The sequence below is a fragment of the Schistocerca americana genome, chromosome 1 (genome assembly GCF_021461395.2).
Source record: "Schistocerca americana isolate TAMUIC-IGC-003095 chromosome 1, iqSchAmer2.1, whole genome shotgun sequence".
NCBI lineage: Eukaryota > Metazoa > Arthropoda > Insecta > Orthoptera > Acrididae > Schistocerca > Schistocerca americana.
This window is the reverse complement of record NC_060119.1, coordinates 278,169,623-278,196,259: the sequence shown is the minus strand read 5'-3', so window position 1 is coordinate 278,196,259 and position 26,637 is coordinate 278,169,623. Positions and strand designations below refer to the sequence as shown.

The 26,637-nt window shown below is 40.5% G+C and overlaps 1 protein-coding gene across 1 annotated transcript in view; it reads left to right on the top strand.

The window, feature by feature from the left end:
- The first annotated feature begins 1,801 nt into the window (after positions 1 to 1,801).
- LOC124622002 (protein LLP homolog) overlaps positions 1,802 to 26,637 on the top strand; it is a 38,763-nt gene continuing 13,927 nt past the window's right edge. The window contains exons 1-2 of the mRNA XM_047147556.1: positions 1,802 to 1,950; positions 26,103 to 26,267. Of these exons, the coding sequence (XP_047003512.1) occupies positions 26,111 to 26,267 (157 nt within the window). The 5' untranslated portion in view covers positions 1,802 to 1,950; positions 26,103 to 26,110. The remainder of the gene's footprint in view (positions 1,951 to 26,102; positions 26,268 to 26,637) is intronic.

The following is a 26,637-nucleotide window of genomic DNA, read 5'->3' as shown; positions in this document are numbered from 1 at the left end:
TATTACACATCACCTAAGGAATGGCAAGTACAATCTTCACATTATATTTAGGCCTACATTACGGTCAATTCCCCAGTCCATTTAATTTTTCTATAGTGAGGCAAGTGCAGACTTACATGCATTTCATTCTTTATATTGTAAAAGCTTAGCAATCACATTTATGGTGCTACCTTTCATACTGCAAAATCTAGCAATTTGTGGATCGAGTTTTCATCCTCTGCAATAGAACACACTGACTAATTTCGGAGAACAGAGCAAAGTGTCTCATCTACATAGTCCTGATGCAGACCATCAGACAAATGGAAAAGAAGGAATCTGGTACAGCAGAGCAAACTCAGATTTACAGCTTGTATTATAACACTTTAATCCTACATATCAAACAAAAACAAAACAAAATAATACATAATTACATAATATTACAGATGAAACTGTGTTCAGTACATCAAGACAAAGAACAGAACTAGCTTAGCCAGTGAAACAAATGCTTCATATTTGTGTAATTTATACTACGAATTGCTCAAATGCCACAATGTGTTCCAAAAATGACTGCAATTGGTTGATGATAATCATATTTTAATTTACGACAAGGAACGCTCCAAACATGCAGGAGTCTACAACAATTTGCTAATGTTGCAGAATACACATTTGTAACTTGTGTAATAGAACAAACTCAACTACAATATGAACAGCTGATGATAAAAGTTGACACATGGTTTATGCAGCGTAATTTCTGAAATACTGAGCAGAGCAAGCTTCATTTTTATTTGATACCAATAGCACTATGTGTTTCCCAAACGAACAAGAATTCAAATATAGTAATGACGTGTGCACAGTGTTTGAGAACATTCCCTTGAAAGCAAAGTGTCTTCAATATGCAAAAACATTTATCATTAACTTTGTAATATATGCACCACCGACTTTATGGCTAATACAAGAACTTATTCTGAAGAATATATACACATTCTGAAACAAAATGATTGTCTAATATTTGCGTTGCAATTTAAGTGAAATGACAACCAAATCAAAATGATTCAACAACCATACACGTTTTCGTCGCTGTATGAAATATACAGAAAGAAATCCTCTTCGTGGTGCTCTTGATACAGGGAACCCATAGTTGCACTAGTTGGTGGAATTACGTTGTTGACGAAGAAGAACAAGGCGTCCTCTGGCCTCAGATGGATCCTCTTCCTTATGAGAAAGTAGAACTGGCCCACTGTCAAATCTGATGGAACAAGATATTTCTTCTTGTCCAGATCAGCAAGCCTTGATTTCGGAGCTTTCTCCACAATGACGGGAACTCTATCTGGATACTTTCGTCTAATTTTCTCGCCTTCTTCTTTCCTTTTCTCAAAAGGATGTTCTTCTTTGTATTGAAACATCATTCTAGACTAATGTAAATAACTCGGATTGCACAATACAGCTTATCTTACGTCTTCCCAAAGGCAGCGCGTACACCAAAGATACCAGCAACGAGAAAATGACGACTCATTTACCCCTTCTGCCAAAACTCGCTTTCTATCCATGGACCATTGATTATTATCGTCCAGGGTATATTTATAATTACAACAATGTCTCTTCCACATTGCACTACAGTTATGAACACTCAATAATAGTTTTCTTGGAAAAATAGTGTCTTACATTAGAATAATATAGACTGTAATATTTACATTTATCTCAAAAAGTCATTTTAAGCGATTACTTAGGCAATGACTTTTTTTGTGCTGCTCTAAAATTATTAGATAAACGTAGTATGTTCTCTTCATGCAAAGGGAGATGCAATGGAGAAATGTGCTCGGAACGATTTGCCAAAGATAGTACTAGAGAAGCTTTGCCATCGGAAATGTGTATTTGTTTATGTTTCGCTAGTTCGCCTGCAGTTGAGGTTATGTTATATACATTCACGTGGTATAAAAAAAGCTAACGATTTTCCTTAGGACTACAGCATTTGTAAGTAGCTCGTTTATTTAGTGTCGTAGGTTATCATGAAACTTCTGAACATGAGCATAAAGGTAGTGATATTCATTAATTGGTTACGTAAATAGTATTAAATACCATACTTGAGGTCCCTGCACAAACGGATCTGTATCAGTTTTAAAACAAGTATTTGATTGGCAGCTGTCAAGTACTTCGCAGGTGGTAACAGGCCTGCTGGAGCTTCAGTTTCCCAATGGGTCTATGTATTCAGTTTACAAGTGTGCCAAGTGAAATAAAGGAATCGTGATACTTGATTATACAGAGTTGTTGGTTGACAAACTGTTTGTTGTTTTAATATGACACTGACAGATGTTGAAGTAGGCCTACGTAGTCCATCATTTGCAGAGATCAGTATGACTAATGATACCATTTTAAAGCACAGGTGTTGATACTTTCTTTGTAGCCATATCTTTTTGAGTGACTCAAAGCAAATCGTGCACAAGTTGCTGGAATATTTTATTTTAGCATTTGTGAATCATTATTGTGTTGGAGCACATAACTAAAATCATACCATCTACATCTATACTCTGCAAACCACCGTGAGGTGCATGGCAGTCGGTACGTCCCACTGTTCCACTTATTAGGGTTTCTACCCGTTCCATTCACTTATGGAGCATGGGAAGAATGATTGTTTGAGGGCCTCTGTGCATGCAGTAGTTATTTTAATCGTATCCTCGCGATTCCTATGTGACTGATTCTAACGGGATTGTAGTATTTTCGTAGAATCATCATTTAAGGGCGGTTCCTGAAACTTTAACGGCCTTTCTCGGAATTTTATGTCTATCTTCAAGAGTCTCTCAGTTCGGTTCCTTCATTGTCTCTGTAACACTCTCCAATGGATCAAACAGACCTGTGACCATTTGTGCTGGCCTTCTCTGTGTATGTTCAATATCCAGACAGTGCTATTTGGACATGGGTCTCGCACACTTGAGCAGCATTCTAGGATGGGTCACATGAGTGATTCATAAGCAATCTCCTTTGAAGACTGTTTGCGCTTCCCCAGTATTCAGCAAGCAAACCAAAGTCTACCACCGGCTGGGTCGACAGAAGCGTCCGATCCCAAGCGTCGGCTTTGACTCGTGACGTAAGAGTGTTGTGTGTGTCGTCATGACAGCGCGGAGTTTGGTTTGTGAGTGTGGCGTGTTTGTAGATGTCGTCGTGTTGTGGTTCGTTGTGCTCTCTGGTGGTATGTTCAGGGTTTCCGTTTGTATGGTGTAATGGCCTCAGTTTGCTTTTGCTCATTATCCAGAATTGTTCGAGTGTCGGCTGTGTTTGTAGTAGAATATGTTTCAGTAAGTTAACGATTTTGTGTGAAGGTTAATTTAGTGTTGTTCGCTGTACATCGTGTGGTGATTTTAGCAAAATTAATCGGTTGTTGTTTTTGTTCAGGAATGGGTATGATGGATAAAATTAACAGTGCGCAGGTCAAGGGAAGTGTTTGATCCTAATTGATGGGATCGGGAGCTGCTGTTGAGCTATATAGGTCAAGGGAAGTGTCCGATTCCAGATGATATTGTGTTTTGAGTTTTGGGGAGTTTTGTGATGACGGTTTTTTTCGTCGTTTTGTGTGGTTTTGTATGGGGGTGGGTGTCTAAATTTGTATTTAGTTTGCACACACCCAAAACACCCCATTTCCCGCGCTTGTCCCGTTAGTGTCATTAGGCTTTTTGGAAAGTGTGAGTGTGTTCGTTTTTCGATGTATTTTCGTCCTCATAATGTGTACGTACTGACATTATATGTGCCATATTAGAGTCGTGGTTTATGGTCGTTTCCGCCATATTTGTGACGTCATGGGTCAAAGCAGACGGGCGGGATCGGACGCTTCCGTATTTCCCACCGGCTATACCCACGACAGCCTATGTTACCATAATGTTTCATTTCCCTACAAAGTGTTACATCAAGGTGTTTGTATGAGTTGACCAGTTCAAACAAGACTAATTGATGTTATAGTCATAGAATTCTATGTGCTTTTTTGTGGAGTGCACAGTTTTATATTTATGAACATTTAAAGCAAGTTGCCAATCTTTGCACTGCTTTGAAGTCTTATCAAAATATGACATAGTGAACTAACAAGAGCTGCTGCATATGACCTTCTTTTGTCAGAAAATAAATGCACAACATTGTAGGTATTAAAAAGATAAATTCTTGTAGATTGACTATGGAAGGGAAAAGAATGGAAATTATTTATTTATTGGAGTATGCTACAGACTAAGAATATAAACAAACACATATTTAAAACCTTATGGCTGTTGTGTAATTGTAGATGTGTATTTGATATATTTATAGCTTCTTCTGGGCACAAGAAATTGTGATGTAACTTTCAGAGTATCATTTGCCCATGTGATTGTCTTCTGCTTTTAATTTACAGTGCTCAAGATGTTAGACACAAATTAAAAACTGTCAGTTGTGTGCGTGTAAGAGAAACAGCTACGCTTAAAGGAAATGCAACTGCAGTATATAATTATCATATGGAATGGCATCTTTCTACATGTAGAGAAAACAAAAGCTGGGTTATGTTTTCAAAGGAAGACTCACTGTTGGATGCAAATCTTTTGATTTCATGCCACTTTTAGAAAATTCGTTGAAATTTTCTTCCTTTTTCTTGTTAATTTTCGTTGGTTGAGTGTATTTCATTATGAACTAACTTCAGAATAATTCAATATCAGATACAGAATTTTCACATTAGTTGCTTGCTAATCTAGCATGGCAATTTACAAAGGAAGAATTCTGCGTCATTTCCCAAACCTTTATCAGTTACATGTATTTGACAAATAACAATTGTTATTTCTGAGGCTCATTTTCACAATGGGAAGACACCTTTTTTATGTTTTGTTTCACCCAGACATGTTTCAGCACATTTTGTGCAATCTTCAATGGTTTTTTTTTAACTTACATGATACTATTGGAAACTATTGGTGGTGAAAACTCTTCCTCCAAAACAGAAAAAAAGGTGTCTTGCATAAGGCGGAATTTCCCTTCCCATTTTTGTAGCAAGCACGGACATAACAAGAAGAAATGCAACACCACAAGATGATTAACATTTTCATAACTCTAAAAATAACAGCAATCTGTTTCTTTGCATATAGCTTGGAAGTAAGTGGTGTGTCAGAGTGCGGTAGCGGAAGGTCCTTTTTTTGAGAATGTTCATTGTTATTGATATTTGAGACTTGTTGATGTGAGATGTTAAACAGATAAATTTGAGTTTAAACTCATTTAAAGCCAAAATTGGTAAAGCCTTGGAGACGCAAGGAAAGATTTCTCTTTTTACATCCTGCTGATGTTTGAAACAGCGATACTGAAATTAAATACAGGTAAATATCCCCATCTAAGCAATGTCAGAAATATGCTATAGAGGTATTCTGTATGAGAACGTAAGCTTCCCCAGAGGAATGTTAGTTAACTATAACCATCAAATATATCATTCTTCAACCTGAAGATGAAATGCCATAGAATCCCAAAATAAGGACAGTCCTCGGAACAATCAGCCCTATCTTTTTTTTAAAAAAAAAAAAAAAAAAAAAAAAAAAAAAAAAAAAAAAAAAAAAAAAAAGGCGTATAGAAATTCATTGACCGATTACCATGTGCAGCATAACAGTAAAGGCCCCCCCACCACTTATATGTAGTATTTGCCTCTTGGTTAAAATTGCAACCGTAAATTAGATTGTACTGAGCTGTTCCACTTCTTTCTTTCAATTGTGGCAATGAACCAAAACTCAGTCGTAATCAAACTTTATTATTTCCTTCAATATTGCTTCAACTTTATGTAAGCAGGATGAATGAAGTGAACTGTTATTATTACACTGCCAGGGGAAAAATTGCTACACCCTGATGGACAAGGCCATTTTATCAACAAGTGAGGTGACTGGTGCTTTACCATTGTAGGAGTGTATGATGATAAATTCAGACCAAGTGACTAACTTGTGTCAAAGTAAAGGGTGCACAAACTGTCACATTAATATACAGTAAAGGATGCCTCCTTTGGCAGCAACTCAGGCTTATGTTCTTGGATGCAAATGATTATAAAGTTGCTGAATGACATCCTGCAATAGATTGCCCCCAAGCATTTTGTGACCTTTGTTCTAGTTTGGCAGTGGTTGTTGGGGGCCCTGGAGAACGTATGTGTTTCAGTTGGCAAGAGACCTGATGATGATTTTGCTGTCCTGGGTAGTTGTTGTACAGCACAAAGATTGTGTAGCCTCATGACAGCCCTATGAGACCATATATTGTTATACAGAAAAAATGTACATCACCTTCCTGTTGAAGAAATGGCAGTAGCTTGGAGAAAACAGTCTGCAATCTGTTGGGCACTGGTTATTTTACCCTGTAGAAACACCAAATGTGACCACAAATTGTAATTCACACATCACGAAGCCGGGGATGTGCTCCCTCTACGCCATACATTTGTATGTCCATCGCTTGCATACCAACTGAATGAACTCTCTTCACTGAAGACAGCAGAGCACCTTTCCATTCTCCAGTCAACTCCTACACAATATCAGAGTAGCCATGCTTGGCAGTGTCACAGTGTCAGCAATAGCTTGGCCAGAGGCACACGTTATCTTAATCCTGCTGCAAGCAAATGGTTCCCGATAGCTCCTGATGACACAGTAGGTGCAACACATGTCTGGATTTCATCTGGATGATGGTCTGTCAGCCACCATTGCTCGCAAAATGCACCGTCTTGATGCACATCTTGTTACGATTAGCTGGACCACAGCGAGAAAGTGTGGCGTGATTGAGTGAGTCTGGATTAAATTTGTGTCTTTTAAAACATTTATTGAAGACCAAATTTGCATAAAACTTCGGTCGCTGATGACCTCCACAAAAATTTCTGTTTAAAGTGTTTGAAGATTACTGGAATGGTAGAAAACATTGAAATCTTGAAACAATAATTACTTTAGTTCTGAAACAAACCTTAGAAAGGAACCAGCTACCTCACAATTAAATTAATAAACTTCACAATTTAATAAAGCAGCCAAAACTTTATCCCACAGTAAATTTCAATGGTGTTTCGTTTAGCAAATAATCAGAAATGCCTCTCTCATACTGACTTGAGAGTTTGACATTAACATAGGAGCTGATACCAGTACAAGTCAGTAACTAATTAACAATTTCACACTGTAGAAAAGAGTGTATAGCTATAGATATTAATGCTCTCTAAGTAGTACATAATTTGAGGGGAACATAGCTTCCCTTTTTTTATAAATGTCTCGTTGTGTCCTGACCACTGCTTCATCATTAACAGGTCAATTAGAATCCAGCATTATTTTGTCAGTTCACAGAAATATAATACAATGTTGGCTCTTACACCAGAAACAGCTCGGTACTAGACATTTGCATAAACCATCTACTTGAACCCACTGCCACCAATATTGGCCACCAGTATTGTTTCAAACTAATACCACCATATTAATAACTGTTTCAACAAGTGGACCTGAACTAGTTGTTTATACAGGACCATTCTCATTACACAATATCATTTAGCAAATACGTTCTGAGCAGTCATCTAATCTCTTAAATAAAGCTGCACAATAATAGCACACCAATTTCGATCACCAAGATCAGTAGCAAGAAATGGATGCACTATCTAATACAATAGTGCCAAAAAAATGATGACATTAATATTTCCATGTGACAGTATGTGTAGCAAATATTCCATCAACACAACAGCTGCGTTTCACATCTGCCCTCCAGAGACATACTATGTGTAGGCCACCTGCTGCAAGCCACCATATACATCCATCAAGTTTCATGCAGACCCACAATGCAAACCCATTCAAATGGCTGAAACTGTTCAACTGTACATACTCATTGATAGGGCATGACTGTTCCATAGAATGAAAGTTGCAACTCTAAACTCCAGACAGGTTGAAACAAACGGTACACAGACAGCCCTCCCAAAATCAACCTGATTGCCTATATCTGTGACAAATGCATTGCCAACACTACAGCCTCTTGTATTGCACCCTGCTGGCACCAATACAATCTTTGAGGGTGTTGCATTTTTTCTGCCATGTATTAGTGACCACATAAAGCAGTGAAATAAACGTACTGGTACTGTATCGTCCAGTTCTGGAAGTGATTGTGCTGGAAGGGACTTGTGTTTGTAATAACAAGATCAATTGAGGTCAGGCAGTGGCTCTGTTGAAAAGGGCCAGTGAGTGAAATAAGATATTGCAAGAATGATCCATCTTTATTTGCTTAAAGTGATTTAGAGAAATAATTATACATTTTTGGTAATGAATTACTGCATGGGAGCTAAAGTCTGTTGCCTCAACTGCTACACCAATGTGCTCAGTCATGAGGGGAGAGTTGTACAGTGATACAGCATACAAGGGAGCTACGGGATCTCACCATGAGAATTTGCACGAGACCTTGATAAGTGAACAGGTATGCAAAGAAAACAATATGTGCGAAATTGGCATTTTGCAATTGCTCACAACTTCGGATGAGGTCATGTAATGTGTGGTAGTTCTCTCACAATACAGTGGTAGGCGAAAGTCTGTATCTAACCTTGTATTCTGAAAATACCCTGTCTAAGAAGGATTAGAAATATAACAATGGCAATAGAGATGGGGCCACACCTTACCATGCTAATAGTCATCATAGCGGCCATTGTCAAGTATGCCATTTTGGATTCAGCTCTCAAAGTTGAAATAGCAACAGGGTCATGTGATACATGATGTTGGGCTAGACTTTCATGAACAGTAAGGGTAAGCACTTATTTTTTACCTGCATGTCACTGTTAATAACTCATGTGACTGGTTGTTTGGTGCCATTTCTTACAACCCCCATACTGGGGTATGCACGGGAGATGCCCGCTCACAATATGTGCAGTAGTAGAATTTGCAATAAACATGGTATGAGCATTGTAAATGAGAGTTGGTGCTTCAAAAGATGAAGACTACTGTTAAACATGTTTGCTGAATGACATGTATCCATCTGGGAAAATGTTAGTACAAAACAACAAACGCTACCATTCACCGGAAATAGTTGCAACCCTAGGTGGACAAACAGACAATATATCTGATGTTCTGCAAGGTCATGTGAAACGGCACTTGCATCGATGATGGCAGATGGCACGTGTCACGGTAGTGATGTCTACTCATTGAAGGGGTTAGTAGTGAATAGTGAGTCAGGTCGCAGGCATATTCACCCATTCACAGTGGTGGTGTGAGATTACCAGAATGGTATATAATACCCATGCAACAGTACAAATACTAATGATGTAGAGGTAGCCACCATATGACACAGCTCCAATGTACAGTGACAGGCATGTTGCATGGTAGTTGTCGAACCTGTAGGGGCAACATGTTGAAGGTGGTGGTATCACGTGGGAAGGACAGACATTACGGTGTGAAAGTGATGATCGTGCAAGTGACGAGAGACAGGGATATTGTCTGACTGTGATGCCCCACAGTCGCCAGTGCAAAACATGGCAAACAGTTCCAGTTCCTACGAACTATCACTCCCCACCACCACCCCTTCACCCCCCCGAGTATGACATACAAGCATACACAAACAATTCACACCAAGAACTATGCAGAGGATTGTTATGAAACTGTGAAGGCTAAACACAAATCTGTAGCAGCAACTGCATGCAAACACAATACAACACCGGTGAAAGTGAAACAAATTGTTACCGCTCTTGAATGTGCCGGTACTTTGCAAAACAAGATCGTAAGAATTCACAAGTATGTGTATACCAAATTCCAGGAGGCATGTCACATGGGACTCTCAATTCACTATTGGCATTTAAAGATATGAGTGAAACAAGCAGCTATCATTCTAGGCATCCCTAATTTTAAAGCCAGAGCCTGTTTCCTTCATCACTTCAATTGCCGCTATAAAATAACATCAAGCAATATCACATGGTTTATTAAATGTGTAGGTTATTACTGTGCACACTACCATAAGAGTGAGAGGGTTGTAGTTGGTGCAAAATGTGATGGACTATATTACAGCCAATGACATTGGTGCTAATGTGGTGTTCAATACCAACCAAAGTTGATTTGAGTACAAACTCAAAGCAAACCGGACACTGTCAGTGACTGGAGATAATGGGTCCTGCCATTTTGTTGCTCAATTCATGGTCAGGTCAAACTGACAAGTGTTTGCCACCAAAGCCTTTGGCAGCAGGAACATACAGTTCAGGCAGTGATCATACCACCAAAAATTACAAAGTACTTCAGCCTCTAGATGTATACTCCTTTCACAAATATAAAACATTTGCATACTACATGGAGGAGAATATACTTTGTGATGGGAATTGTGCCATCAATCTGCATGCAGACTTTTCATTTACAGGTTGTATTCTTTTGAAAACAATTAGTTTTGTGCACCACAATATCAACCTAAGCTTCGCTTTGCATGGAAACCCACTGGATACTTGGCACAGGATATGCCTATGCTGTTTTGCAATGTGTCAGATGTCTACTTTCTTGCAGTTGACATGTGCAACACTCCTGACTGTGAACTAAGTGTTGGTGTGATCTGCTCCTGTTGTACACAGCCACTTTACTTACAGCTTTGCCTTCTCCCACCACATTACCATGCCATTGAGTAACATAGGTTGTGTAGGGTTTTTATGGCGTATTTTTATTTGTTACATTGATGTAGGGAGTGTCTGTGGCTGATGGTTTATGTATTGCCTGATTTGGCATTCTTCCCATGATTCTGATAGGGATTGTCGCATTAAGATTTGGATGTACTGTGCAAGGAATGCTCAGGACAATGTAGTGCAAGCAGGAAAGAGTGTGTACTACTAATGTTTAGTTTCTATCCATTGTGTGCCATGGAGACGTGTAATAAGTACAAAGACTAATTATTTGGATCTATGGTATCACTCTTTCAGTCAATGTGCCTTTATTATAGAAGAATCCACAAATATGGAATGTGTATGCACATAAAGTTATTGATATTGCCCTTGTTGATGTCCATTTTTCACATCCTTTGTCGTACCATTAACATACTTTGTATCCCCTCACCCGAGGGTTGCGAGTGATTGTGAAATGCCATGTTCTGCACATATTACACTCCTGGAAATTGAAATAAGAACACCATGAATTCATTGTCCCAGGAAGGGGAAACTTTATTGACACATTCCTGGGGTCAGATACATCACATGATCACACTGACAGAACCACAGGCACATAGACACAGGCAACAGAGCATGCACAATGTCGGCACTAGTACAGTGTATATCCACCTTTCGCAGCAATGCAGGCTGCTATTCTCCCATGGAGACGATCGTAGAGATGCTGGATGTAGTCCTGTGGAACGGCATGCCATGCCATTTCCACCTGGCGCCTCAGTTGGACCAGCGTTCGTGCTGGACGTGCAGACCGCGTGAGACGACGCTTCATCCAGTCCCAAACATGCTCAATGGGGGACAGATCCGGAGATCTTGCTGGCCGGGGTAGTTGACTTACACCTTCTAGAGCACGTTGGGTGGCACGGGATACATGCGGATGTGCATTGTCCTGTTGGAACAGCAAGTTCCCTTGCCGGTCTAGGAATGGTAGAACGATGGGTTCGATGACGGTTTGGATGTACCGTGCACTATTCAGTGTCCCCTCGACGATCACCAGTGGTGTACGGCCAGTGTAGGAGATCGCTCCCCACACCATGATGCCGGGTGTTGGCCCTGTGTGCCTCGGTCGTATGCAGTCCTGATTGTGGCGCTCACCTGCACGGCGCCAAACACGCATACGACCATCATTGGCACCAAGGCAGAAGCGACTCTCATCGCTGAAGACGACACGTCTCCATTCGTCCCTCCATACACGCCTGTCGCAACACCACTGGAGGTGGGCTGCACGATGTTGGGGCGTGAGCGGAAGACGGCCTAACGGTGTGCGGGACCATAGCCCAGCTTCATGGAGACGGTTGCGAATGGTCCTCGCCGATACCCCAGGAGCAACAGTGTCCCTAATTTGCTGGGAAGTGGCGGTGCGGTCCCCTACGGCACTGCGTAGGATCCTACGGTCTTGGCGTGCATCCGTGCGTCGCTGCGGTCCGGTCCCAGGTCGACGGGCACGTGCACCTTCCGCCGACCACTGGCGACAACATCGATGTACTGTGGAGACCTCACACCCCACGTGTTGAGCAATTCGGCGGTACGTCCACCCGGCCTCCCGCATGCCCACTATACGCCCTCGCTCAAAGTCCGTCAACTGCACATACGGTTCACGTCCACACTGTCGCGGCATGCTACCTGTGTTAAAGACTGCGATGGAGCTCCGTATGCCACAGGAAACTGGCTGACACTGACGGCGGCGGTGCACAAATGCTGCGCAGCTAGCGCCATTCGACGGCCAACACCGCGGTTCCTGGTGTGTCCGCTGTGCCGTGCGTGTTATCATTGCTTGTACAGCCCTCTCGCAGTGTCCGGAGCAAGTATGGTGGGTCTGACACACCGGTGTCAATGTGTTCTTTTTTCCATTTCCAGGAGTCTATTTTCTTTGCGTGCCTGTTTACCTCTCAAAGTCTCATGAAAATTCTTGTCTTGAGATCCCATAGCTTTCCTTGTTAAGAATGATATGTGCTGAGCGACATTGTGAGAGGTGGGAAAGACACACTGTGGTTTGACAACAGTGTTAGAAAGTTGCTCCAAAAGCAAGTAGAGCTTCACTGTTTAGATTTAGCCAAAACCTCATAGACACACAGAAATAGAGTGAAGCCAAAATTAGCTTAAGAGAGCCATGTGTGAAGCATTCAAAGAAAATAAAATTGTATTTGCAGATTTCTGGAGAAAATACTAAAATGTTTTGGTTATACGTTAAATCAGGAAATAGATCAAAGCCATGTGTCCAGAGTTAAAGATTCCAAGTGGCCATAATTACATCAAAATGAAGGCTAACATAGAGAAGACTAAAATACAGTCAATTCTTTTTCTTGAACCGTTTCACTGAGAAAGATTGTACTGCAGTTACTTCTATCAGTCGTTGCATAAATAGGAAAATGACGTATATCTGAATATGTGCCTGTGGGATACAGAATCAACTAAAATTGTTCAACAAACAAAAGAGGCTGGACCTGATAGGATACCTATACAGTTTTATATATAGTCTGTGAAAGAAGTTTCTCCTCTTCTAACAGCAGTCTACTTTAAGTCACTGGATTAATGGTGCATTGCTACTGGTTGTAAGAATGTGCAGCCTAATCCCTTTTTCAAAAACCGTCACTGAAAAGTTGCACAAAACTACAGTGTATATTGCTGATGTATGTTGTACAATTTTAGAACACCTTTATGTTTATGTATTATGACCTTTCTGGAGAGCAGATACCACAAACATCGGTCCTGTGAAAACCAGCACCCTCTTTTTGTCCATGAAACACAGAAGGCAGTAGATAGGGGTGCCTATGTTGGTGCCTTGTTCCTTCTCTTCAAGAATGCCTTCAGTATAGTTTTGGAGTCTACAGAATAGCTGACCAGATTTTTAATTGGGTTGAAAAGTTCCTAGCAACACGGTATTTCATTCTTGACTGATAGAAATCCTTAGACATAAAAGTATGTTTAGGCATACCCCAAGAAAGTGTCATAGAACCATTAGTATTTACTGTGTTGTATAAATGACCCAGCAAATAGTGTTTAAAGCTTCATGAAGCTGTTTGTGGATGCTGCTGTTGTATATGAAGCAGTTATGCTAGAAAATTGTAGAAGAATGCTGGAAGACTTAAGAAAGATTGACACTTGGCGCAAGGATTGGCAGATGACTCTCAACATAAACAGATATAAAATAAATAGGCAGAAACACACATTATTATATGATTACACAACTGCTGAACAAGCACTGGAAGCAGTAACTTCCATTAAATATGTGCGAGTATGTATGGGTAGCGATTTGAAGCGGAATGGTCACATAAAACTAATCATGAGAGACAAAGATACTTGACTAAAAGTCTTTGGAAGAATTCTCGGGAAGTGTAGTCTACCTGTGAGGGAGGTAGTGTATACAATCATCATTCAACAGATATCTCCATATTGCTTTTCAATCTAGGACACATTATAGAGAATATCCAAAGACTCATTTTTCACATGCATACCATTTGTGAGGACTAGTTTTAGTGGTATGCAAAGGTACTCTCCACCACACACCGTAAAGTGGTTTCTGGAATACAAGTGTGTGTGTGTGTGTGTGTGTGTGTGTGTGTGTGTGTGTGTGTGTTTCTCCAGCATCTCCTCCCAAAGCTATTGATTGATTTCAACCAAATATAGCACACAAATAGTGCACTTCACGATATCGCTACAGTGGAGATTAGATCCTGCTATCTCCCAAAGCAGTGGATATGGGCAAAACTTTTTAAGCCCCTGATGTGTAGGCAGCCCTGCAAGACAGGCATGTTGTGTGGGACTAGTTTTAGCCTGCCATGTTTCGTATGGGCTACACGTGGGGATGAGCACAGGTGAGCAGTGGAGGGACAGAGAGACAGGGAGGGGGGATGGATAGAGAGAGGGGGAGGAGAAAATGGACAGAGAGAGAGAGGAGGGGGGTTAGGAGAGGGACAGATGAGAGAGAGAGATAGAGAGAGAGAGAGGGGGGGGGGTTAGGAGAGGGACAGATGGTGAGGAGGGGTTAGAAAGGGAGAGAGGAGAGGAGGAGGTGGACAGAGAGTGTCAGTAAGGGTGAGATGAGATGGACAGAGCGAGGGGGAAGGGGGAGATCAGAAGGCAACTGGAAGATGTGGAGAGGTAGTGGGCAGATGGAAAAATTAAGAGGGGAGAAGAGCAGGTGGACAGATGGAGGAGGAGGATATGAACAGGAGTGGGGGGAAGGAAGATAGGGTTGGAGAGAGTGAGCAGAGGAGATGGACAAAGAGAGATGGCAGGAGCACATGGAGAGACAGAGTTTGAGAATGAGAAACTGGACAGACAGAGGTGGGAGGGTGAGGCGGACACAGAGGGGGGTGGGTGGGGGGGGGAGGGATGTATACAATATGTGTGTCGAACGCATATGCGAGCAAAGCCAAAAACGGGTAATGTGTAGTGTGTGTGTGTGTGCACGCGGCCACACACACACACACACACACACACACACACACACACACACACACACATTAGGCTATACTTTCTTGTGTTTTTAATTTGTTCTAAGTGCACAGATAACTTTGTATGCATCCTGTTACTAATGTGCATTGTGCTCCATTGTTTTCTTTTTGTATGCATACCACTCTAACAGACTCCTGCACTGTATAAGTTTCTGGGCATAGACTTCATTATGTTGCATGCCAGTATTCCCCATACTCACATGAAGGTGAAATGTAGATTCAATTTTTAATTATGTACTAAGACTCATTCAAGCAATTTCTTTGTGCAGGAAGCTAAGGCATTCCATGTTGTGTCACACCTTAATGTTACCAAAGAGAGGTGTACAATACAAATTGGATCAGTCTTCATAGAATGTGTGCCACTTGGTTTTTAAGTAGTATTAGCTGGGTCAATCCATACCAAGTGGTCCAGCATTGGTTGCTTGACCATCTCAGAAAAATTTTGTATTCGCTGGGTGAATTCTCCAATGTTTAGTGGTCACAAAAATATTTTTTTAAAAAATGTTATTGTTTATTATTTTGAAATGGTGGCCATATTTGTTGCAGGCTGCATGCGTTTTTTTTGTATTTGCAAGCATCTACATTTTTTACAATTATTCAGTAGTGGATTGTCCTAAGCCTTTGAGATAAAATGCATTTAGTTCAACAAACTCTGGGCTACAAATTAATGTCATTATCACTGAGCTGAGTGTATTCTTTAATATGTTTTTAATAGTTCAAAGTTATCAGCCACAAATTAAAAAACTCAAATTTTGAGCAGTAGTTTTCCAAAGAAAGATTAATTTCAGAGCTTTAATATTTTTTCTGCTGACCTTTTTATAGAGTATCAATGGTGAGCAGCTTACACTTCAAAAAAAAATACACTATTTTAAAAAATGGATTTTTTTAATTTTTCCATTTTGTGACCTGCAATATCTTTATTGGGGGACCAGATAAAAATCTGAAAATTTCACAGTTAATAGACCTTTATGATATCAAACTGCAGTATAAATTTCAACTTTGAGATTCAATTGGAAGTTATGGAAAAAAGATTACAAACAAGAGTCAAAAATACGTTTTTTAACATCTGCAATATATGGAAGGCTAATCAAATAAAGTATACCAATTGCATAATGTAACACACCACATTACACTAGCTAATGATTATTTGTCAAAACAATGCTGTTGTAATTGTTTCAGCAGGCTAACAATTGCATCTTTAAGCCTATACAAGTCTGATTGTTGTTTTCCCTCTTGTACCAACAGTTGTCTACTCACACTTAAAAGCTAGAAGTTCTTGAAGTGTGCAGTTGAAAAATGGTGTCTTGTGTTCTGTTGGTGTTGTTAATAATGAAGCATGTCATAAAAGTGTGTATGGAGAGTATCCTAAAGATATTACTTTAATCGAAGATTACAGTGAAGAAGAAAAAGTGTTGTTTTACTTAAGAGTCGGGCCAGAGGTCGAATCAACGTGCAAGTACCGTGAAATGAAATACTTAAAAAAATTTCGTCATCTTTCTGGTCGGCTTTGCATGGACCCGTTTGAGAAACATAAGAAACCTATAACAAAAGGTCTGCGAGAAATAACATTTGATCATTATTCTAAAAATAAAAGCCCTTTTGTCAGTCTCATACCAGGAAAATCGTTGTGTCCAACATGTTACTCTAAGATATTTGTAATTCACAATAGAAAGGATAGTGAAACCTCAGATACAGAATTTTTCGACTTACCAGCAACCATTAAAAAAGTAGATACAGCTTGTGAAATCCTGGTTATATAGCCTGCTAGTAAAATTAGAAAACTGAGTCAAAATAAAAGACAAAGTGCATTGAATACAAAAATTGAGAAAGTGGCAGCTACCCTTGATCACAGTCCTCCATTTTCTGCTCACCCTATGTCCATTATCCACTGGAATATCTGCGGCATTCGAGTCAATCGGGATGAATTGTCGATCCTCTTACGTTCCCACTCGCCGGTCATCTTCTGTCTTCAGGAAACAAAGCTGCGTCCCCATGACTGCTTTTTCTCCCCCATTTTCAGTCCGTTCGATTTGATCTCCCTTCTGTTGAAGGCACTCCAGCCCATGGAGGACTCATGATTCTTCTCCATGATACTCTCCATTATCACCCAATCCACTTAAACACTTCCTTCCAAGCTGTCGCTGTCCGTCTTTCCCTTTCTGGATATACCTTTTCTCTTTGTACTGCATACATTCCATCGTCCACACCAATGGCACGAGCTGATCTCCTTCATCTTCTTGGTCAGCTTCCACCCCCCTATTTGCTGGTTGGGGACTTCAATGCCCACCACCCGCTTTGGGGATCTCCACATCCTTGTCCACATGGCTCACTATTGCTAGACGTCTTCCACAAGGCGGATCTAGTTTGCCCCAACACTGGGGTCCCTACATTTTTGTCTGCCTCCACGACAAATTTCTCTCACTTGGACCTTTCGGTCGGTACTGTTCCACTAGCTCGGCGCTTCGAATGGTTCGCCCTTGACGATACACACTCGAGTGACCACTTTCCATGTGTCCTAGACTGCAGCCTCAACTGCCATATATGCGCCCGTGACGCTGGAAGTGTGCCCAAGCCGATTGGACACTTTTTTCATCTCTAGCGACATTCGATGACCGTCACTTTCCCAGCATCGACGATGAGATCACACATATTACTGACGTTATTCTTACAGCTGCGGAACGTTCAATACCACGCACTTCCGAATTGCCCCAGCGTCCCCCAGTTCCTTGGTGGAACGAGGCGTGCCATGACGCCTTGGCTCCGCCCCCGGATCTGCCTGCTCCGTGACCTTTGTCAGTTTCCCAAGGATGGTACCCCTTCACTTGTTTATCGTCGTGCATTTTCTGCTCTACGTGCGCAAATGACGGAAGCCACATTTATTTACCCTGATGGCCCCTCCTCCCTACTACCACCGGGAGTCCGCTTCCGTCAACTGCTCCATTCTCTTTCCTTCCGCTTTCCTAAAACCTTCTTGACAACTTGTGGTACAGCACCGCCTTGGCTCCGCCCCCGGATCTGCCTGCTCCGTGACCTTTGTCAGTTTCCCAAGGATGGTCCCCTTCACTTGTTTATCGTCGTGCATTTTCTGCTCTACGTGCACAAATGACGGAAGCCACATTTATTTACCCTGATGGCTCAAAAATATCATTTGGTGTAGGGAGTGCCTATATTGTTGGCGACACCACAAATCAATTTCGGCTTCCCAACCTGTGTTCGGTGTATACTGCAGAGCTTTACGCTGTTCTCCAGGCTGTCCACTACATCCGCCGCCATCAGCGGATACAGTATGTTATCTGCTCAGATTCTCTCAGCTCTCTCCTCAGTCTCCAAGCTCTTTACCCTGTCCACCCTCTGGTCCACCGGATTCAGGACTGTCTGCACTTGCTCCACCTGGGGGGCATCTCGGTGGCGTTCCTCTGGCTCCCGGGACACATTGGTATATGTGGAAATGAGGCGGCCGATATGGCGGCCAAGGCTGCGGTCTCTCTTCTTTGGCCAGCTATTCAATCGATTCCCTTCGCCGATCCACAGAGCGTTTTATGTCGTCGTGTTGTTCTTTTATGGCACGCACATTGGTCGACACTTCCCCATAATAAATTGCGGGACGTGAAAGCTCTTCCTTGTGCTTGGACCTCTTCCTCCCGAACGCGTCGTCGGGAGGAGGTAATTTTAACTCTACTCCGGATAGGGCATTGTCTTTTTAGCCATCGACATCTTTTAAGCGGCGATCCTCCCCCACTCTGTCCCCACTGCTCTCAGCTGTGGACGGTAAGACACCTTTTAATTGAGTGCCCCTATTTTACTCCGTTACGCGCCCGTCTACAGCTGTCACCTGATATATCGTCAATTTTAGCAGATGACACGCGCTCGTCCGAACGCGTTCTCGAGTTTATTAGTGCCAGTGAAATGACATCAGTCATTTGAAGCTTTTTTTGGGGGACAACCAATCCCTTTCTGTAGTGGATTTTTAAGCCTTTCTTCTGCTTTTAGTTTCTCCAATTTTTTGAGTTTCGTTCCCATTGCTGCTGGTTTCCATTTTCGGTTTTTTGCTGTTTCCTAAGTCACGGACCGAGCACTAATGAACATAGCAGTTTTGCGCCCCAAAAAAAAAAAAAAAAAAGAAAAAAAAAAAAAAAAAAACCCTGATTTACTTTTTTGATGGGGCAGCAAGTCAATATAAAAACAAAAGAAAATATTAAAGAAGATTTTGGGTTTGATGTAGAATGGCACTTTTTCGCTTCGTGCCATGGGAAGAATGCTTGTGACGGTGTCGGGCGTATAACAAGGCGAGCTGTCACAAAAACAAGTCTGCAGTGGATCTATGACAATCATATCATAACACCTCAAGAAATGTTTGAATTCTGTAAAAAACATATCAATGGAATTACCTATGTTTTTGTACAATGTGAGGAAATACAAGAAGTCTATGACAGTGTCTTGAAGGAAAGGTACAGCACTTGTCAGAAGATTAAAGGCACTCGATCTTTTCATTGTTTTGTACCCCATTCACACAACTTACTGAAGTGTAAGATGCCATCAACTTTGCCTGATGGTGACCTTCATCATTGTGGGAAATTTAATACCCTCCAGGACCAAGGGCATCTTTCAAAAAAATTGAGAAGGATCAAGTTTGGATGCCCACCCAAACTGAGTGAACAAATTTCTCAAATGTTCAGTGAGCAATGTACTAAAAACAAATATCAAGAGAACAATATAATGTAATTAGTAGACTTATTTTCAATAAAAAAGTAAGTAATCATACAAATGATTAAATTATGTGTTGTTAAGTGATATACACTCCTGGAAATGAAAAAAAGAACACATTGACACCGGTGTGTCAGACCCACCATACTTGCTCCGGACACTGCGAGAGGGCTGTACAAGCAATGATCACACGCACGGCACAGCGGACACACCAGGAACCGCGGTGTTGGCCGTCGAATGGCGCTAGCTGCGCAGCATTTATACACCGCCACCGTCAGTGTCAGCCAGTTTGCCGTGGCATACGGAGCTCCATCGCAGTCTTTAACACTGGTAGCATGCCGCGACAGCGTGGACGTGAACCGTATGTGCAGCTGACGGACTATGAGCGAGGGCGTATAGTGCGCATGCGGGAGGCCGGGTGGACGTACCGCCCAATTGCTCAACACGTGGGACATGAGGTCTCCACAGTACATCGATGTTGTCGCCAGTGGTTGGCGGAAGGTGCACGTGCACGTCGACCTGGGACCGGGCCGCAGCGACGCACGGATGCACACCAAGACCGTAGGATCCTACGCAGTGCCGTAGGGGATCGCACCGCCACTTCCCAGCAAATTAGGGACACTGTTGCTCCTGGGGTATCGGCGAGGACCATTCGCAACCGTCTCCATGAAGCTGCGCTATGGTCCCGCACACCGTTAGGCCGTCTTCCGCTCACGCCCCAACATCGTGCAGCCCGCCTCCAGTGGTGTCGCGACAGGCATGTATGGAGGGACGAATGGAGACGTGTCGTCTTCAGCGATGAGAGTCGCTTCTGCCTTGGTGCCAATGATGGTCGTATGCGTGTTTGGCGCCGTGCAGGTGAGCACCACAATCAGGACTGCATACGACCGAGGCACACGGGGCCAACACCCGGCATCATGGTGTGGGGAGCGATCTCCTACACTGGCCGTACACCACTGGTGATCGTCGAGGGGACACTGAATAGTGCACGGTATATCCAAACCATCATCGAACCCATCGTTCTACAACTCCTAGACCGGCAAGGGAACTTGCTGTTCCAACAGGACAATGCACGTCCACATGTATCCCGTGCCACCCAACGTGCTCTAGAAGGTGTAAGTCAACTACCCTGGCCAGCAAGATCTCCGGATCTGTCCCCCATTGAGCATGTTTGGGACTGGATTAAGCGTCGTCTCACGCGGTCTGCACGTCCAGCACGAACGCTGGTCCAACTGAGGCGTCAGGTGGAAATGGCATGGCAAGCCGTTCCACAGGACTACATCCAGCATCTCTACGATCGTCTCCATGGGAGAATAGCAGCCTGCATTGCTGCGAAAGGTGGATATACACTGTACTAGTGCCGACATTGTGCATGCTCTGTTGCCTGTGTCTATGTGCCTGTGGTTCTGTCAGTGTGATCATGTGATGTATCTGACCCCAGGAATGTGTCAATAAAGTTTCCCCTTCCTGGGACAATGAATTCACGGTGTTCTTATTTCAATTTCCAGGAGTGTATTTCATTCCATAAGCCTAGATATCGCATATGTTAAAAACGTATTTTTGACTCATGTTTGTAATTTTTTTTTCCGTAACTTCCAATTGAATCTCAAAGTTGAAATTTACACTGAAGTTTGATATCATAAAGGTCTATTCACTGTGAAATTTTCAGATTTTTGTCTGGTGCCTCAACAAAGATATTTCAGGCCACAAAATGGAAAAATTTAAAAAATCATTTTTTTAAATAGTGTATTTTTTTAAGTTTAAGCTGCTCACCATCGATACTGTATAAAAAGTAACTATACTATACAGTGCGATAGCAAAAAAAATAAAAAAATATAAATAAAAAAAATGAAGCTGAAAAATTAATCTTTCTTTGGAAAACTACTGCTCCAAAATTAAATTTTTTTTAATTTGTGGCTGATAACTTTGAACTATTAAAAATATATCACAGAATACATTCAGCTAAGTGATAATGATGTTAATTTGTAGCCCAGAGTTTGTTGAGCTAAATTAATTTTACCTGAAAGGCTTAGGACAGTTCACTACTGAATAATTGTAAAAAATGTAGATGCTTGCAAATACGAAAAAACGCATGCGACCTGGAACAAATATTGGCGCCATTTAAAATAATAAACAATAAAGGTTTTTTTTAAAAAAAAAATGTGAGTGCTAAACATTGGGGAATTCACCCAGCAAATATAAAATTTTTTTGAGATGGTCAAGCAACCAATTATTTTTTTTCTTAGACCACTTGTGTGGATTGACACAACTGTATCTGTTTAATGGTGCCCATAGGACCAAAGAAAATTTTTAAACTTTTGTATTTACCATTTTAAGTAACTGAAGGCGTGACACAGTGTTCAGAATGGTTTCTGAAGTAAATTTGAAATTCATGGTGCATGCCTATTGAAGATTATTAATCACATCTGTTTTATTCTTCATACTAGTAAACAACCATGGTGTGAATGGCAAATGGTTCTTTGAAGTTTTTCAATGTACTCAGTGAGTTTTAAATTTGAGAATTGTTTATGCTGATGATCTTTGGAAGGCTCACATTGAAATTTAATGTAAAAATAATAATGAACTAATTGTACTCTCTGTAATGATTGGTAGAAGCCTGTTTGTGGTGAATCTCCATTTCTCCCATTTAATTGCTTTGCAGTCACAATACAGCAAAATTTGTGTAACTAGTCACATTTATCATGAATATTCCATGGTAAAGAAACAATTATGCCATACATGGATTCAGACCCTGATCTACTTATCACAAACAGTTGCATTGACCATTAGGCCGTCACCAGACGTGACTCAGATTTTTAAGATCAGTGATGGTTTATCTTATTATTTCTGAATGAATGTCATTTATACAGGGTGGTTAGAAGCATCTTGAAAAGCTCGCAAGGGTGTAGCAGGATAGGTTTTGCCAAGAAATAATAGTTAAGAAAAAAATCAGTATGTTACACCATTTCTGAATTAATTAGTATTGAAGTTAGCCAATCAAGTTGTTGTGCATGCAAATTCAAGTGATCCACCAGATAGTTAGTGTCAGTTGTTCTCATAGCATAGGGGATAGTGCATGAGACAACTCAGCCTTTGGCTCAAGTTCGATCCTTACTACTGTCTCATGTTTATGTTTTGTATTGCTCTCTTGTTCAGTTTTATGAAACCAAACGAAGAACACTCTTGGCGACACTGTCCCTGCAACGCACTTACGGACTTTCAGACTGTTTCTGACCACCCTGTACAATTTTCATATCATGTTATTTAATTGATTTTATCACAATAGTATTAGGTTTTGAAACAGTTTGCTGGTGGAGGTATAGCTACAACAATCTTCTTCATTTATTTGACCTGTTTGTAAGCTGGGTAGCAAGTGACTTGGTAGTTTCTCTTTTCTTGTCCTCAAAGTATTTCCTCATTCAGAAGCTGATTTTCTTCCAACCACATGTTCTTGGCATGTCACCATGTTCTTCCCAAAACCCTACAAAATTGTTTCAAATTCTCGCCCCACCTTTGTCCATTCCCTTTCTTTCTCTCTTTCTTAAAAAGACTTCATCTCATTTTGTGGTCACTTATAATTAATTTGGTGGTACATTTTTCCTTAAGATTTTTCTTTCTTTCTTTCTTTCTTCTCTAATAGCTCTATTTTTCTTTTGTTGTTCAGTGTCTGCCTTTCTGTGCACTATTGTTATATCTGTTCTGTGTTGACTTCTTATATCTCTTCTGTGTTGACTTATATGTTACTTCTACGTTCCCCTCACTTCCTTTATTTGCTTCCTTGTTAAGCCCATGTACAGTACCAATGTCCTTTTTTGAAACCTTGTTTCCAGATGCCTTTTTTTAAAAATATATTCTGTGTTTTCCTGTCTTGTCATAAGAGATGTCGAATCATATTATATGTAATTTTTAAACCATTTCTTAAGTGTCTTATTTATTTATTTTGCTAGTTAACACCAAGGCATTGACAGATGCAAACCACTCCAACTTAAGACCTTGTATTTTTAAACAAGATATAATCTTCATTTGTCTAGATTGTGTTTTTATAAAATGATATTATTGGTTCAGTTCTGCCTGCAGGCTTTTATAGATCATAAAATATCATAATACTCGAGGGCAATTGCAAGCACGATCAAAATTGGTAATATAATTTTATAAACTCATGATCTAGACAAATAAAGGCTATATTAAAAAGTTTTTGAACGTAGACACATGCTATATTTTCTCTGTTTATTAGAGTCTTCCATAATCTTGTTATTTTTTACTGTGAGGAGTTTAAATTAGATTAGCGACAGAGCATTGCCATATTTTAACCTTGAATTTAGCTTTGGAAGTAATTTCTTTTCATGTGAAGTAATTTCTTTTCATGTGTAGTTTATAGAGATCTTGTCTTTCCAGATTCTTCCAAATTTTGAGGAGCATTTTCCTTTTGTCACGTTACACCCTTTTTATTCTTTTAAATCAACCAACACAACTATATTGTTTTATTCTGTAGTGGCTCTGCCTCTCATTGTACTTGCCACAAAAGATGTGTTACAAGCAAGATATACTTTTCTTAAACCTTCATTTTTTTAGCCTATTTATTCACTTGGTTCTATGTTCAGTGAGACCTTAGAAAGTTCTGTGCAAGAAACAGGTGGCGGTGGAATCCCTAAATGGTGTTGTTTGGTTCAGTACTGTTTCTCTCTAGGGTTAGTTCTTTGTCCAATACATCTCTAATCAAATGTTGCAGATTCCTTGTTACCTTGTCATCTCTAATTTTCCACATGTCAGTTATTGTACAAACTTTCCTAACTTTTTTATTTCCATGAGTTGATAGTTTTTCCTCTGTGATAACTCCTTGCAGTTTCTGGAATTTTAGTTTCTTTGTGGTTCTGTGCAGTTTAGAAGGGTACTAGCTGACAAATGTTAGTCTTTTTAATTATAGTGGCTGACCTTTCCAGTAAAACAGAGATTGGAGACTAGTATTGTAGATATTCTTCACAATAAATTTTAATAAAATCCCCTAGTATTACTTTTCTCGAAGTGTTCTTTCAGGTTTTACAGTCGGTTTGTATCCAGCTTCTTTTTTCTGCTCTGATGATATTTGCAATTGTTGTTTGTTGAATAAAGTCATTCATTCTTTCTTAGTTTTGTTGGAATACCCCACCTTCTCGGCTCTGTATCACTCAGCGATATCATCATCACAGTTTTGTTCCACCATTTATAGTTTATCTCCTTTCCTGGTCTAGATTTTGAGCTACCTTTATTAATTAGTCTTTGATTTATCCCCAAATTCACATCTTCCTCTTTAATTGGTAGTTGTATTTGTTTTCTTTGAGATGTTTGGTGTCAGCACTTGGTTTCTTTCTAGCTTTTCTTTAGTGACTGTTCACCTGGTATTTTACTTTAATTTCTGAGAAATTCCATATTGGTCTGTGTCAGTATACAAGTTTTTATGGATTTTGACACTCATTATATTTCTCCGTGTTGTTGTTTTGATTGCAATATGATCAATCTGAAACTCACTACATTGTGAGTGATGGAGATCCACGTTCTTTTCTTCTGTAGGAGGACACTCAAATAAGCAGTCATGAGTTTACATCATAATACTTACAAAAGGAGCTTTACGATTTCTGTTAATCCTTTTATGGGCCAGGTAATGTCCTGCAGACATGTTGTACTTATTCTTCTTCTGCCATTTGCTTAATGAGCCACTGGTCACTGTTCATTTAGGTGAAAATGTACAAGTGTCTTTCACACACCACTAGAGTAGTTTTCACTGAAGATATTACCAATAGGAATTGGGAGAACAATAATGCTTTTCCTCAGAAATTAGAAGTATGATTGCGTAATCAAAGAGCACCTCACTTGGAATCCATTCTCTAGCCATCATGTAGTGGACTCAGTTTATCAACTTGGTTTAAGAGGGTCAGCCTTTGCCAGCCCCACCATGCTAATAGTTTTCATCTCTGCCTTCTCTTATACTGTAGCCTACAACATTACTGAGACTTTGTCTTAATGGCTCACATTGTTGGGCCAAAGTGATGGTAATTGGAAGATATGGTCTTCCCCATTTCCAGTGCACGTTGGGTTTGGTTTTTCTTTCTATCTATCTATCTTTCTTTCTCTTTTTTTCTTTCTTTTCTTCAGGTGCTTTGTGTAAATATTATCTTCAACAAAGCTTTGTACATGCAAAGATAATGGGTTCAGTATTTTGCAACTTTAATTTTTGATGATTATCAGACTATATCAATACCAGTTACTGTGGTACTTCCAAGGCTGGCTTATAAACCACATTTGGAAAACAGTAATTTTAGGCCTATATTAGCAACATCAGTAACAATAGCTCAGCTTTTATAATTCCTTGTATTTGATGCTTTGCTAATTTTCAGAACTGAAGATGGCGAAAAGTTTGCGTAGTAAATGGAAGAGGAAAATGAGAGCTGTTAAGAGAGAACGGTATGGTCAGAAGGAGCTGGCCAGACTTAAGAATATTTTAGGAATTAATGATGGAAGCTCAGATGCCAACATGGAAAACATTTCAGAAATTGTAACAGGTAAGATTATGTATAGAAAATAAGTTGCATTCTAGTATAGTGAGATGTACACACTACTGATCGCTTCACTACTATGTGAAACATAGCAAACACATTACAGTTTTGCAATTATTTATTTCCTTAGGATTTATGGAGGTTTTTCCATTTCCTAAAGAACTCTCACATTTGTGTCAGTCGTCTTTCAGTATTGTGTGTATGCAGATATTTAAAGTGTGTTCATTGCTAGATGCTGTAGACTATTTTACCCAATGGCGGTGTTAATGATTCGTACGAGGTACATCTGTAAAACAAGTTTCCCTGGGGCGTGACTCAAGCAAAACATAATTTTCTTAAAAGGTTTATTGGGACAGATGCAGGAGGTGTTAAGGTA